This window comes from Artemia sp. Qi Xiang Cuo, chromosome 1 (assembly GCF_049724085.1).
Source record: "Artemia sp. Qi Xiang Cuo chromosome 1, ASM4972408v1, whole genome shotgun sequence".
NCBI lineage: Eukaryota > Metazoa > Arthropoda > Branchiopoda > Anostraca > Artemiidae > Artemia > Artemia sp. Qi Xiang Cuo.
Genome location: NC_142794.1, coordinates 105,260,243 through 105,275,224, shown reverse-complemented (window position 1 = coordinate 105,275,224; position 14,982 = coordinate 105,260,243). Strand labels below are relative to the sequence as shown.

General features: G+C 36.2%; 1 protein-coding gene and 1 pseudogene across 2 annotated transcripts in view; one reads left to right on the top strand and one right to left on the bottom strand.

Moving 5' to 3' along the window:
- LOC148957060 (signal recognition particle receptor subunit alpha homolog) overlaps window positions 1–14,982 on the top strand; it is a 394,596-nt pseudogene that overhangs the window by 272,642 nt on the left and 106,972 nt on the right. The window lies entirely within an intron of this gene.
- Window positions 311–6,033, bottom strand: LOC148957064 (uncharacterized). Its single transcript, XM_089088426.1, has 2 exons — window positions 5,920–6,033; window positions 311–672 (listed from the first exon to the last, which is right to left on the bottom strand). The coding sequence occupies exons 1-2, from the start codon at window positions 5,938–5,940 to the stop codon at window positions 403–405; spliced, it is 291 nt and encodes a 96-aa protein (XP_088944552.1). The 5' UTR covers window positions 5,941–6,033; the 3' UTR covers window positions 311–402.

Below are 14,982 nucleotides of genomic sequence, written 5' to 3'. Positions count from 1 at the left end.
TACTCAGTTGAGACGTTACAATCACTCCAAGCTAAAGCCAACTACTAGTTGTAGCATAATCGTCTAAGACCACCCTTTTCCAGAACCTGCAGTCTAAAGATCCACTGTGACCTTCAATAAACATATGCCAAATTGTAGGCTATTCAATGGTGCTTCCATTTTTTTCATCTTTCAAAAAGAATGAAGAACTTACTTGTGTTTAAGTTTAAATTTACCCGGCTGACAAGAAACAACCTTCTGGAGTGATATTCTGTCGGTTTTTGAAAAAAATAGATATGGCTCTAAGCTCGTCTACACTAGGTAAAAAACGCTGGAAAATAAATGATGTATTGGGAACATTCAGGCAAACAGATTACAAAAAATAAATTTTTTCAGTCAGAATATTAGAGAGTCAAAGCTAAATCATCTTCCAAAACCAAATGGGCGGTATCCATAGCCACCACCATACGGGTATCCTCCGTAGCCCCCACCATATGGGTAACCTCCGTAGCCTCCATATCCTCCATAGCCTGGGTAGCCATAGCCTCCAAAACCAGGTCGGTAGCCATATCCTCCAAAGCCCGGTCTGTAGCCTCCTCCAAGAAGGCCACCTGTAAGGCCACCGAGCAAACCTCCTCCAAGTAGTCTCGTTTGAGCAGTAGCAACAGCAACAAGAGCAGAGAAGAAAAACGCCTGCAAAAAAGGCAAAGTGACAAATTTACTTTAGCCTACTCTTTTCTTTTGTATGTTTATGAAAAAATAGACCTTTTTTTTCAAAATGAAGTGTGTGTTTGGCTCAAATATGCACGGAAGGCAAAGAAAGCTTTAAGAAGGTGAAATTTCAGAACCACGATAATAAAGGATTAGACAGAGTAGCTTGGAACGACTTTGGTATGCCCAGTACCTGTGTAGTGAACAAAGTCCATCTTTCAAACAGTTCGTGGTAACGAACTGTAAGTAAGGAGTGACCCGGCTCAATAGTAACCAAGATCACGGATCACGTGTTTATTTTATTGTTTTTTTTCCCAGGGATGTTCGTATCGATCCAGTGGTCATAAGATATCGCAAGAGGGCTCATTCGAACGAGAGTCAAAAGTTCTAATGCCCTTTTTAAGTGACCAAAAAATTGGAGGGCAACTAGGCCCCCACCCACCCTCATTTTTTTCCCAAATTCACTCGATAAAAATTTTGAGATATCCATTTTGCTACGTACAGTCGAAAATCTAATAAATCTGTCTTTGAGGATGACTTAATCCCCCACAGTCCCTGGGGCAAGGGCTGCAAGTTACGAACTGTGCCGATTGTTTACATATAGTATTTGTTATTTGGAAGTATGCAGATGTTTTCAGGAAAGATTTTTCTGGTGTGGAGAGGGGTCGGAGGAAGGGGCTACGTGGGAGGATCTTTCCATGGAGGATATTGTCATATGGAAAGGGACATTTCAATGAGGGGGTTGTCAGATTTCCCACCATTATTTAAAAAAACGATCAGAAGTTAAATAAAAAAACAAGTTTTTTCAACTAAAATTAAGGAGCAACATTAAAACTGAAAATTATTATGAATATGAGGGTTTCTCCCCCTAGTCAATACCTCGCTCTTTACGCTAAAGTTTGTTTATAACTTTCAAAAAAGCTATCTATTCTAACTAAACGACCTTTGTGATTTAGGGGTTATTCTTAAAGAATTGTAACAAAATTCGAACCTTAGCGTAAAGAGCAAGGTATTGACTCGGGGGAGAACTCCTTATTTAAGCAATAAAAATATACGAATATAGAAGTTCGTTACTTAAGTTATTTCGTAAGTTACGTCAGATCAAAATTTCTGGAAAGCCATTTAGCCAAAAAATTTAAATCAATATGCAAATTTCATTTTAATTATTCATGTACGGTGAGCCAAAATCAAAGCTGCATTAATTCAAAAATGTTCAGAACTTAAATAAAAATTTTTTTTAACTTAAAGTAAGGATCTACATTAAAACTTAAAACGAACAGAAATTATTCTGTATATGAAAGGGACGTCCCCTCCTCAACGCCTTGCTCTTGACGCTAAAGTTATTTATTGTTTTAACAGCTAGAGTTGTGAGAAAGAGTCAAAATTTAGCGTAAAGAGCGGGCGTTGAGGAGGGGACAACCCCTTTTATATACGGAATAATTTCTGTTCGTTTTAAGTTTTAATGTCGCTCCTTACTTTCAGTTAAAAAAACTTCTTTTTTTTTGTACACACAGAGACGCTTTGCAAAAGATCTGTAACAGCATCAAGGAAATTCTAAAGCCGCAATGTCTTACAAGGCAAGTAAAAATTTGAGTAGAAAATGTCACAGCATGGTAAATCCAAATCATGTAGCAATTTTGTCCTTACAAGTGACCAGAGGTGTAATTACTTCAGCCCTGACTTTCGAAGCCTGTTGCGGTCTTGAAAAGTATTTATAAGAAGAGTTTGATAAATGTTTCCTCAAGTTTAACAATTTCCTCAGTTTTATCGTCACTTGTTCTTTGCTGATTTTCTGTGGCATTGATGTCATTTTTGCTAAGCATCTTGAAGCTGGCTCCCCGTATTTAGTTGAACACTGCCTTATCAAACGACTTTTCGCTCTGAATTGGTACCGGACCCATTAAGTACTGGTATAATTAATCTTGCCCTATAAACGGGAGAACTCTCCGACCAGTGCACTTCGTTCAAACCGATTGCTGTTTCTCCTGTACTTCTTAAAATATTTGAACTAATAATTATTGATGAAATTAGAATGAAGTTTTTTACACCGGAAAATCAGTTTAGCTTTAAGAAAGAGATTGACAGTGATCATGCACGTCATTTTATCGCTAATTTTCGGGTACATGCTGCTGAAAACGACTAAGTGCTTTACTTTGCCGGTTTTGATGTCTCAGGAGCATACGACTCTATTATCCATGGCTATATTCTACTGACTGCTTACAACCTAGAATGAATTCTTCATCTGCAAAGTCTTTTAGGGATATACATAAAAGAAGCTGAATGCTAAAGTTAAGATGATTGTATCACCTGGTATTATTGAACTTATTTCACAAATCCCAATTAAGAAAGGTATTAGACAGTGATCTCTGGTTTCTCTACCCCTGTTCAATAGTGGCACTGCTGAACCTTAACATAAAGCTGTTATGACTTGTGTATTTAGAGGGAACGCAGACTGGAATAGAAGAGAATTTCCGTATATTGTTGAAGGAGTATGACCATAATAACTAAAAGTGACTTTTCAAGTTACTATGAAATTTAAATTTAATCGCCGTATCATGGGATCTCCTTAGATTACATTTTTAGTCCAACATATGCTTTCTCTTTTACATTTTTGGTAGCTTTTCACTTGCAGTAATATTGCTGATATTAGAAAGGATTTTGGCACTCACTTTATACAAGTGCTTACATTTCTGCTTATTTGTTACTTCTTTTTTTCAAGTGAGAGTTAAGCGAGACGTCGTTGGGGCAAGGAGCCATGTCCCCGGTTTAGGAATAAAACAGGATAAATAACTGCAATTATGATGCGACCCCCTTGAATTTAGGTGAAGTGACGTTGTGACGTGAGAGCTAAATTATTGTACTTTTAAATTTAAAAGTGGTTTAATTCTTTGAAACATTCAAAGGTAATATACTTTAATGTAAGAATAGCTAGGGGTAGATGAAGTGGAACAGCACAAATCCCAGTGTATTATTTGTTTTTTAAAGACAGAATAGAAGGAACCCATTGAAGCAGGCTCCATTACAGTATTTCCCCCTCTTGCTTATAAAAAATTAAGGTGGATTGCCCCCCCCCCTTAAGTAAATCATTTAGATAATAATAATAAAATAGTAAATTAAATAATTGAATTAATAAAATAATAAACCTTCAAGATGAATAATTCAACTAGATCATCTTTAAACACCCAGTAACGATAATTACAGAGGAGGAAGTATCCCCACTAAATAAAAATTCGATTACTAAAAGTTGTTGTTGATCATAGATTTAATCGAGTTAGCAAAGAAGAACATTTTGGCACCCACTTTATACAAGTGCTTACTTTTCTGCTTATTTGTTACTTCTTTTTTTCAAGTGAGAGTTAAGCGAGACGTCGTTGGGGCAAGGAGCTATGTCCCCGGGTTAGGAATAAAACAGGATAAATAACTGCAATTATGATAAGACCCCCTTGAATTTAGGTGAAGTGACGTTGTGACGTGAGAGCTAAATTATTGTACTTTTAAATTTAAAAGTGGTTTAATTCTTTAAAACATTCAAAGGTAAAAATTGTGTCATTTTGATGCCTATCAGAGGTTATAATAATTGTTTTCCTCATTGCCATTCGTTGGCTTGCTATGTGAGGTTGACCAAATATCAAAGAAAGTATTGTCTGAGAAGCGACTATTTCCCCTATAGGCTTAACCGAATTAAAAATTCCAGAAACAGAAATAAAATAAAGATTTTTTGAGTCTTATTTCCTCAAAAACATGTTTGGCTTCTGTTCCATTCTTTAAGTTTAAATTAATATGAAGCCTATGTTGGACATTCAGTAGTTAGAATTAATCATAAAACACATTATGTTGTAATAAGAATTACCCCGGATACGCAAGCTTTGAATGTCGCTTTTTTTTAAGTCTGAACTGTAAACTCCTATGTATTGGGTACAATGTTTCCAAAAGTCTTTATGCAGCTACGCGACAATGAAAACTTTGGCACGCCGTGACCCTTAGCTAGTCAAGAGAGACAACCTTTGTATTAGCTACATTGTTAGCCCATATTTTTGAACTAGTAGTAGCCCACTGACGGCAGTAATTAATATTTAAAAGACACAAAAAGTTTTAATGGTATAGCTTGGGTAGCGGTTGCTTAAAATTAGCACATGTTGACAGTAAATGAGATCAGCCATAACTTTTTCCATAAAAGTAACATTTTCCAGTTTTTGAACTAAAAACTGAAAACTCAATCCACTTTTTTACATCTTATTTGAATCTAAAGGAGATTGAGTTTTATTATTCTGAAATAGACTTTATGAAGTTTTCTCATATTCAAAAATTGTGGAGTTTAGAGCATTCAACAGTGATTTTCTTTTCTTGACCACCAGACACAAAAAAAAAACTTTTTTGTGTAAATAATTCGTTTTAAACTATCGAAAAACGCAAAGTTTATTTTTTTTAAAGTTTTCTAAATAACCCTTAAAATTTGTGTTGTACAACATTCGCCTTTTAAATAACGGCAAGTCATCTGAGGATTTTTCTAGCTTAGTCTTTCCTTTCTGAATCATTATCAGTCATTACAAAATGCCTTGAATGAAGATGTACTCTGCACAGCAAATATTGGCAAGAAATTTAGTTCTTTTTTTGTTTTTTTTAGAGAAAGCGAAATTTTGGAAATTTAAAAAAGTTTAGGATCAATACTATTCAATTCCCTAGTGAACACTCCTAATCACTATCGTCACAGTCGCACTCCATTCCCCCCTCCTAACTCCTCCTGGATATAGCCCGAAGCTGCGAATAAAAGATTTTTTTCTCAAAATTGGGCTAAGCGATTTATAAGAATTATGGAAAAAGAAATGCGAATAACAAAATCAGGAAACTATTACAAATAACAGAGTTTCATATCTATAGATTGGAGGGGGGAGTGTGGGAGAATATAGCTATTATATTTGGAAAGAGTTGTGAATGGGTAAAGATTGTTATTACTATTCTATTATTATTGTCCATACTTTTGAAAAGAAGTTTTGTACAATAATTACTAAATATAGACAACCATTTTTAATATTTATAGCAGTGAAGTTCAGGTCTTGTTCCAAACAAAACCCTAAAGTAGCAAAAGTGTCACTTCACTGCATTCATAAGGTTTATATTTTTTAGGATTTCCTAGGATCGCTTATTGTTTAACTGCACTCCATTCCCCCTCCTTAATGCTTAGATATCCTAGGTTATGTCGCAAAGTCTGCTGATTTTGATTTATTTTACCTTAAATATATATCCAATCATGATATTGTTTCTTTTAAATACGAATTGCACGTTGTAATTCAAATTTTACTGTCAGACTAGTTAAAATTTTCTCTTATAAGTACTATAAGTTCCAAGGATGGTTCATTAGCCTTTTCTCTGCGGGTTTTTGGAAAATTAAGCTCTTGTCCTGCTTACGATCAAACCAATCAGAATTTCCGTGCTATAACATTCAAGAACAAGTTGTTCCTCCATTTTGCTTCCGCGTTGTTGCCCAAAGGTGGATATTCTATTGTTTGGGTTATCAGTGGTACTGAAATTCTAATTTACATTTTCTTGTCGCCGCAATAAGACAAATTCCGCATACATGTTTTTGGTGGTCGCAAGAATTTTGACATTATTTATGCTTGAAACTAGGATATTTTGTAGACTAGGATTTCAAAAATCTTTTTTCTTTCTGTTTGAAGGCTGCTTCAGACACGCAGGATATGAATGATTTTTTTTGGCTGGCTGGCGAGGGTCAATAATGAAAAGCTTATTTTGCTTTAGAATTTGAATAAGAATCGGTAGGATTTACATAGAAATTTAAAAACTTAAATAGGGATTGGGGCTGTATTAAGAGGCCCCCTTCCTAGATACATCCCCGAGTTTCATATTTACCTTTTGTTTTTCAAAGAACAATAATTTTTATCGACGAAACCGTATAAATATGAACGAAACTAGACTGTATCCGAGCTCCAGCCCTTGGATCCGCAACTCTCTGAGGATTGAACTCCCAGGAGTTTATCTTTTTTCCAATCCTATACCAGTTGGCTTATATATGGGGAGACAGAGTTAGATACGATTAAGAACAATTATTTTATGGCGGCAATTTAGGAGTGCATAAGAACAGGGGAGTATCTTCAGGATTTTTGTTGTGGGGGGGGGGGCAAGTGGAGTACATATCCAGATAGTCTAGACATGCGCTATATAATAGTTATTTTCTCGAAATTATTTGGAGTGGCAAGTACCCCCCCCCCTGCCCCCTTCAAAACCACACCCATACATAAGAACCAAGGAGAGCGGGGTAAAGTGGAATTGAACTGTACCGTAAATGGTTATTTGTAATGATATGAAATTATACAGATTTATTACCTTCCAAAACTGTACAAAATACAATGGGCGAAAGAGTATAAGAAAATAATAAAAATACAAATTACAGAATACAATTTAATACGAAAATATACAGCAAAATGGACTAACTCAACATCGGATCGGTTTTGTCACATTTGTTGGTCTAGGTTATTCATTAATCCTCTGAGCATGCCTGTTTTTGGGCACGAAACTGCTCAAAATGCCTGTTTTTGTAAATACACTCATTGCATTTGCTATTTTATTTTTATCCATGCTCATCTTGTAATGTTGCCTGCTCATAGATACTAAAAACGATACGATCATTCCGGGGGGGGGACGATGTAATTTATTCTCTTGAAATGTACTCATAAATATGACGTCACTCTCGTGACCTATATAGATCGATTATTTAGGACAAGAAAGCCCAGGATGCCAATTTCTCAGAAAAAAACACTAAGCAGTTCTCGAGAAAAAATACATAAATATACAACTATTGCTCGTTTAAAGAGATTAGATTAAACAAAACTATTTGTGTCCGGATTTTCAAAAGGGTTTATGTTGTTACAACTTGTTGTCAATTATTCTCCAACGCACAAATAGCAAGCGAAACTTCGGATTCTTATAGGAAAAAAATTGAAAAGAATTAGAATATTTTTTTTTCGTGAAAAAGACTATGTCAATAAAAAACAGAAATTAATTTTAAAATCTTTTTTGACAAAAATGTTTTTCAAAGAAAAGTAAAGAGCGCCATTAACCAAGGATCCATAAAAATAAAGCCAGATAATCTTCCGAACGTAAAAAAAAAACCAAATCACCATCAATAAATACATGAAACACAAAATGAGCTGAAAGTACAATAAATAACCGAGTAAAAATGAAAACATCTGAAATTAGCATGGCTTGGGTTGACAACCCCAATCCTCCTAAAGAATAGAACATAATTTATACTTTACTGAAAAAATAAAACAAATAAATGAATGTGGATCGACAGTTTAATAAATAGAAAATTTTATTTATTCCTTAAAGTATTAATAATGTTTTATTTATTAAAATCAAAAAAGTGAAAATGTTTACAATCTATTTTGTTCTCAGTAAAATAAAATCATGTTCTGGTCTTCAGAAGGCATGGGGGGTGTCAGCACTAGTCATGTCAGTTTCTGCTCGTTTCAAGTTTGACTTTGTTATTTAGTGTTGTTTCAGTTAGTTTTGTAATTTCATTTATTTATTGACGGTGATTTGTGGTGGTTTTACGTTTCGAAGATTATCTTACTTTATATCTGTTTATCTTTGGTTTAACGGAGCTCTTTACTTTTCTTTGAAAACTTTTTTTGCGGAAAGAGTTTTCAAAATTAATTTCTGCTTTTAATGACAAAGTCTTTTTTATGGAAAAAGAAAATAATATTTTAAATCGTTTTGGTTTTTTCATTTTCTTTGAAAAACCTATTTTCTGGAAAAAGTTTTTTTTTTAATTATCTTTCTGAAAGATGACCTTAAAAAGGTTTTGACAGAAACTAGCTGGTTAATATAATTCGATATTGAGGTGGAAGAGTCCACTTTTACACATGGAAAGAAGGCCGCTAAAAAAATTACGAACTTGTAGCGAGGTCGTTAAAAGAGTTAAACAACATCAGTCGGTAATTGTTCACAGGTTATGTTTGCTAAAGAAAAATAAATGGGTTTAGAGGGTTGGAGAGGAATCCTGAAGAACTTATTCAAGATCTAAATAAAGAATTAGATCTTACTTACCACCTTCCCGAGGAAGAATATATCACTTGGGAAGCGTATAGGGAGGGTCTGAAAAAGAGCACCAATCCTGCGAAAAAGCACATAAAAATGTTGACAAAGTTCACTTGGAAATCGTAATTAGGCCGGGTTCTTTTACTAATTGAAAAAAATACTCTAGAATCCGAAAAGTGTACATCTCTACCTTACACAAAATTGTGGAAGAAAAAATGGAGCAGGAAAGAGAGGTCTATAGTGATGCCGATAAACTTGTCCCCAGAATTTTACGAAAATAAATGAAAGACTCGAAATTGAACCGAAAGAATCGGAAGACTCAAAAACTCACTGGTGAAATTCGAAAAGTGAGATTTCGTCACAACAGACTTACATCCCATCGCACCACCAGACTGTTTTTCTGGGGATCAATTGTGATAGAATGAGACCAATCAGAACTTGAATTCTAAGGCTGAAGAACATGTGACTTCGTTGACTAGGAGTGAAGGGGTAGCGACCCATAAGAGTACGAATGTAAATTGGACATACGATACTTGTAGGCAATTGCGCTGCGATTGAGGTGGGGAAAGAAAAGAAAGCAGAAGAGGGGTGAAGAGTCGTTAGCAAGATCCGTGGTACCCACTGGGCTTGCCCCTTAAATTGTAGGGACAAGGTAAACAGCCTTCAACGCTTCCCTTACTTCTCTCGCTGGGAAACCACCAAAAAATATCGAATTAGTTCAACATTTGGTTTAGATTAAGCCGTTTGATCTAAGGAATATTTAGTGTTATTTTTTTTTAATTGTGTAGTATAAGGAAAAAGCCGCACAGTGTTGCCATGACTGCTACGGTTCAATATGCCGGAAAACGGCGAAATAAATTTGACCGTATTATCGCCGAATAGCATCGGAAAACTTACGGTACCTATTCTGACCGTTCTTCTCGAAAAACATGGACTAGATACGTCAGGGAAAAAGGCAGACCTTGAAGCACGAGTGAAATTATTGGCTGCCAAGCTACAAACGGATGGTGACGATGGGAGAGGGCAGGCAACTCTTCCTCCCAGAAATGTGATGGATAAACAATTATTTTTATCCCCTAAATCTACCCGGAAAGAACCTGCAGCTAAGAAAAGTCTCGAACCGATGCTTTTAGACGACGGAGGAGACTGCTCTACAGATCAAGATTTTACTCAGGTAGAGTTGATGCAGCTCCGCCTTGCTATGGCCAAAAAAGGCAAAATCATCCAGCTTCAACAAAAGCAAATAGATCTATTGCTAAATCTTGTGGTACCTGAGCTGAAAGAGGATGTTGCGAACCAGATAAAAAAACAAAGTGTTTCTAAACAAAGTCGCTCAGAGTTTAGTAGTCAACCACACACAGAATAGAAACAGAAAAGGACGATTTGCAAATATTTTGTTCACGGAAAATGCAACAAAGGTAAAGCTTGTACTTATGCTGATCCATGCAAGTTTTATGCAGCTAATAAGTGCAAGAGTCAGAACTGCAAGTCTGATCACCCGAACCTGTGCAAGCATGGGTCGTTACGCCAGTGCCTTAAGAAACAGAAATGCAACTTTGCCCACACCACGCAACAGGAACTGTCTCTAAAGCAGCAACCGGCGAGGTCTCCAGATAGCAACCATCCTAGGCGTTTCCCACTGAATAATCATAGAAGACCGGTTTCTAACGAGAGAGGTATTTCCCCTTTGCATTTAATATACCCTAGCCAAAATGCTGCTCATTCTTTCTTCTCAGGTAACGGCCGAGTTGTTCAACCCAGCCCAGTTCTCCCTCCAACTGGAGTATGGCGTGCCACTGGCCATCTCTTGGGGTCCCTGCAGCCCCCACGTCCGTTGTCCCAACAAATTCTAACAATTTGGGAAACTTCCAGCGTTTTCCTTCGATCTACCCCAGGTAGACAAAAAGAAAGAAATAGCTAGTTCCTACGACCTCCCCTCTTTTCTCTTTATTAATGCCCAGTCTCTAAGCAATAAAGTTACGGAACTTTCAACTAGACTAAATGACTATAGAATAGATATTTGCTGCATAACAGAGACGTGGTCTGCCAATAAATTTAACGCCAAGATAAGTAACTATAATTTTCTCGTCAAGAGTAGGCGAAACAAGGAAGGTGCTGTCGTCACACATGGAGGAGGAGTAGGTATGTACATTCGAAACGATATACCCCATCAAATATATGAAGGCTCTCAAACTACTGACTACAAGCTGTTGTGGGTAATACTGAGACTAAAAGTTCTTCACCGTAAGTTTTCCTCGATCGTAGTTGGAGTACTCTATTTTCCGCAACGGTCGAGTTACATGCGGGAGCTCATAGCCCTTCATCAAGCATGTTTAGGTGAGATTAAATTGAGACATCCAAACAGTTTTGTGGTTCTTATGGGTGACCTCAACGACCTACTACCCAGCTGGATTGAACGATCGCTAAGCTTGAGGGAAGTTGTTTGTGAAAAGACAACTCAAAAGTCTATCATTCATCTCATCTTCACAGATATTTCCGATTTCTATAGTGATCCAGTGACGTTGCAGAGTCTTGGTAAAAGTACACACTTCTGTGTGTAGTGGTGTCCCAGAGAGGAAAAGAGAATAGGAACCAAGCAAATTTTTTAAGCCGGCCTCTGAAAAGAGCTATTCGCTAAATGGGCTATTTCGAAAAACTGGAAAAGTCTGTACGAAAACTGCAATGTCAACGACATGTATAGATTATTTTCTATTGAAATAATGATAGCTTATGATGTATATTTTCCAGAGAAGACAGTCACAGTAAACTCAGCTGACAAGCCCTGGGCTAACTCGCGCCTGAAAAGGCTAATACGCAAACGCAACAGGTTCCATAAAAATGGAAAGATAGGTGAAGCTTCCAAGCTGAGAAATCAAGTGTTCTATGAATGTAGATTGGCTGAGAAGTCCTACGGTTCGAAAATGAACGAGCTTATGACCACAAACCCAGCCGGTTACTATAAAGGAATACGGCTTCTCACTGGCTCCTCTGTAAGGCAAAGTGTAAGCGTATACGACGAATCTGGGAATACACTCGACGCAAACGTTATTAATAAGTATTTTGCTAGTATTTGCAGAAGTAATCCACCAATTTCTAGTGTTCCCCCTTGGCTGTTCCATCTGAATTACCTGCGATTTTCCTTCAGGAATTTGCAAAGGTTCTTGAGAGATTTGAACCCAATAAGGCAACTTACCCTGGAGACATTCCAGCAACCATGTACAAAGAAAACGGAGCCTTTCCAGCTGAACCTCTGACTGCCTTTTTAAACCAATGTATTTGGAGTGGTACCTTTCCGGATGATTTAAAAAAAAGCAGTTATAACGCCAATACCTAAAGTTTCTAATCCAAAAGGGGTGAGTGACCTACGACCTATATGTTTGACCCAATTGTATCTAAAGTTCTCAAACATTTTCCAAAGAAATGGTTAGTAGAAGATTTCTGTGATAAAATAGATCCCTGTCAGTATTGATTTATCAAAGAATCTAGCACAGTACATTATCTCATCAAAATTGTGGAAGAAGCCCTAGAGCATCTAGAAAATAAAGATGTATTTGTAGAAATATTGCAAGCAAACTTAAAAAAGGCTTTCGACAAATCAAGCCATCCGGATATTCTTGAGTCAATGATAGATTTTAGAGCTTTTTTAATTCGGATAGTTTATAGTTTTTTACACGGGTGGCAACAGTGTGTTAGTGCTGATGGGATATAATCGGATTTTCTTGAGGTTTTCTGTGGAATACCCCAAGGTACCAAAACGGGACCTTTTTTATTTTTAATACTGCGTAACAAAATTGCGACTTGGCATGAAAACAGAGAGAAGTTTGCAGATGAATTGTCATTGCTGATACTTCATAAGCTAGGATCCATGATTAGTGCGGATGGTACAGTTCACCGTTTGGAGTCTGACTGTGAAGAAAAACGGCTTTCAATTAATAGCACAAAGTCAGCACTTATGAGAGTCTCATTTTTGAAAAAAAAAGTTCCTAGTCAAAGTGATATAAATGTGCCAATTGTAAATAATATGACAATTTTAAGTGTCACTTTTAACTGAAAAATATCATGGATGGATCATGTAAACAATTGTGCTAAGAAGGCGAATATAGCGTTACGTAATCTAGTCACAATTCGGCTATTCGGTTTTAGTCGTTTTTCACTGTTGAATTTTTATAAACTGTACATTCGGAGTATTTTAGAGTATGCTTATCCTGTGTTGCATCCGGGGCTAAGTAAAGAGCAAAGAAATGACCTTGAGAATGTGCAGGAACAAGCTACCCGTGTGATATTAGGTCCGAAATTCACGAATTATGATGATAGACTTAAAATTCTAGGCCTAGATGGACTTGATGCCAGGCGACACCAGCTTACAATGGCCATTGAACAGAAGCTTTAGGAGTCAAGCAGGCATCGAGATTTGCTCCCTGGGCCGGCAAGAACAGGGTGTAATACAAGGCACCAGAATAAATTTGAGCTTTGTAAGCCCATGGCTACCAACCGATTCAGATTGTCTTTTCGACAGTATTTTGTGTCTCATTTTAATAAGTAAGTGACAAGGAAGAGTGATTATTTAAATTATATTGTGTCTCATTTCATTCTTATTTGACATAATAAACTCGTATCGTATCGTAAGCTAAAATGGGAGATGAAGCCGCCCTGTCTAAAACGAAATACTTGATATTCCGGTTCGGAATGATAGCAACACAGTGAAATGGTACTTTTTGCTAATTTATTAGAAATTACCACAATAGAAATGATAAAGTAGCCCATAAAATAACAACTTAGTATGTGGCCCATAGTAAAGGAAAAATTGATATTGCAATAGTGCAGCAGGAAAAATAGATATTTTGCAGAATAGAGCAACATACACGGAAAGTTGAAGGAAAAAATAATTGAAATGGATATTGAGTCTTGCAGTGGACAAACTTATTTGCGAACTGACCTGATTAATTGAACAGAGATAAAACCCAGGAATACAATTACAATAGAATGTTATTATGTAGGTAAACATAAATGTCGGTAGTAACCTATCTAGTACTTTGACGATTACATTGACGATTACAAGAATATACAGTGCAAAGGTTTGACGATTGCAAGAATATACAGTGTAAAGGTTTGACGAGTACAAGAATATACACTACAGTTTCAATTGCGCAAGAAAACCCCATGCTTGGGACACTGTATTTGCACGTGAACATTTTAAAGGTTGGCCCACTAAAGTCGAGGTTGTTTTTTTTTTAAACTTGGCAAAGTATAATGTAGTCAAGCATGTTTTGCTCGTAATAATATAATTTAAAGCAAACAGGTTTTTTTTCTGTTTTTGTTGTCAATTGCGCAATGAATGTACGTCATGAATCCACGTGTACATTCTTTAAAAAAAAACTGATATGATATAAAGCAGTCAAACATGTTTTGGGGGCACGCACGAAATTATGTAACTCAACATCCGTTTTTATTCATCCTTGAAACCCCGTATAAGATGGTTATGCATAGGAATTTAATTTTCATTATGTTTTAACACATCAAGCATAGGACACTGCATATTATTAACTTTGAAAACAATGGATATTTCTATTTTCAATGTGAGTACACTTTCATTCTCTATTTCCAAAAAAAAAAAAAAAATGTTTTACTAGTAAATTCAAATTTCAGGGGGACTTAGCCCCCTCCCCTCCAACAATACAAAATCTTAAGAATATAATGAGTTAATTCGATAGAAACGGCAAAGCACGCTTTTTTCTATTATGTAAATAAAATCTCTCCTCCACAGCTATGTTTACAAGTTTTAATTGTTTTGAAAAACAGTTCTTTATCATTCAGAAATATCCCTTTTCCAATCGTGCGTTTAAAATTTGCTGTCTTTTTCCGGTTTGAATGAAAAGCTTGCGTGTTACAAAGAGAGTGACAGTTTTGGGATTCATATTTCACATACTCTTGCCATCACAGAGATTAAAACCATATGTGTTTATAATTACAGAAAGAGGTCCTTTTTGGAACCAAGATTCGACGTATCAGAAAAAAAAGCTTGGTGATTAAAACGAGATTTGTATATTTCTAGCCAAAACTCAGAATTGATAGGGGGCAAGATGGAGCGATGCCACATTCTGTGTGTTTTTTATCTAAGCCTTTTTAATTATTTCTAAAGTACTAATAGTTATAGCACTACAAACATCAGAATTGACTTTATAGGTCAAATTATATTATGGGGAGATGTTTTTGAAATCCCCCTTCCCTCCAAAC

Excerpts from the sequence above, each read along its gene's own strand:
- LOC148957064 (XM_089088426.1), bottom strand. The coding sequence starts at position 5,940 with ATGATTGGATATATATTTAAG. Across the intron at positions 673-5,919 it reads TGATTGGATATATATTTAAG|GCGTTTTTCTTCTCTGCTCT; the intron begins GTAAAATAAATC and ends CCTTTTTTGCAG.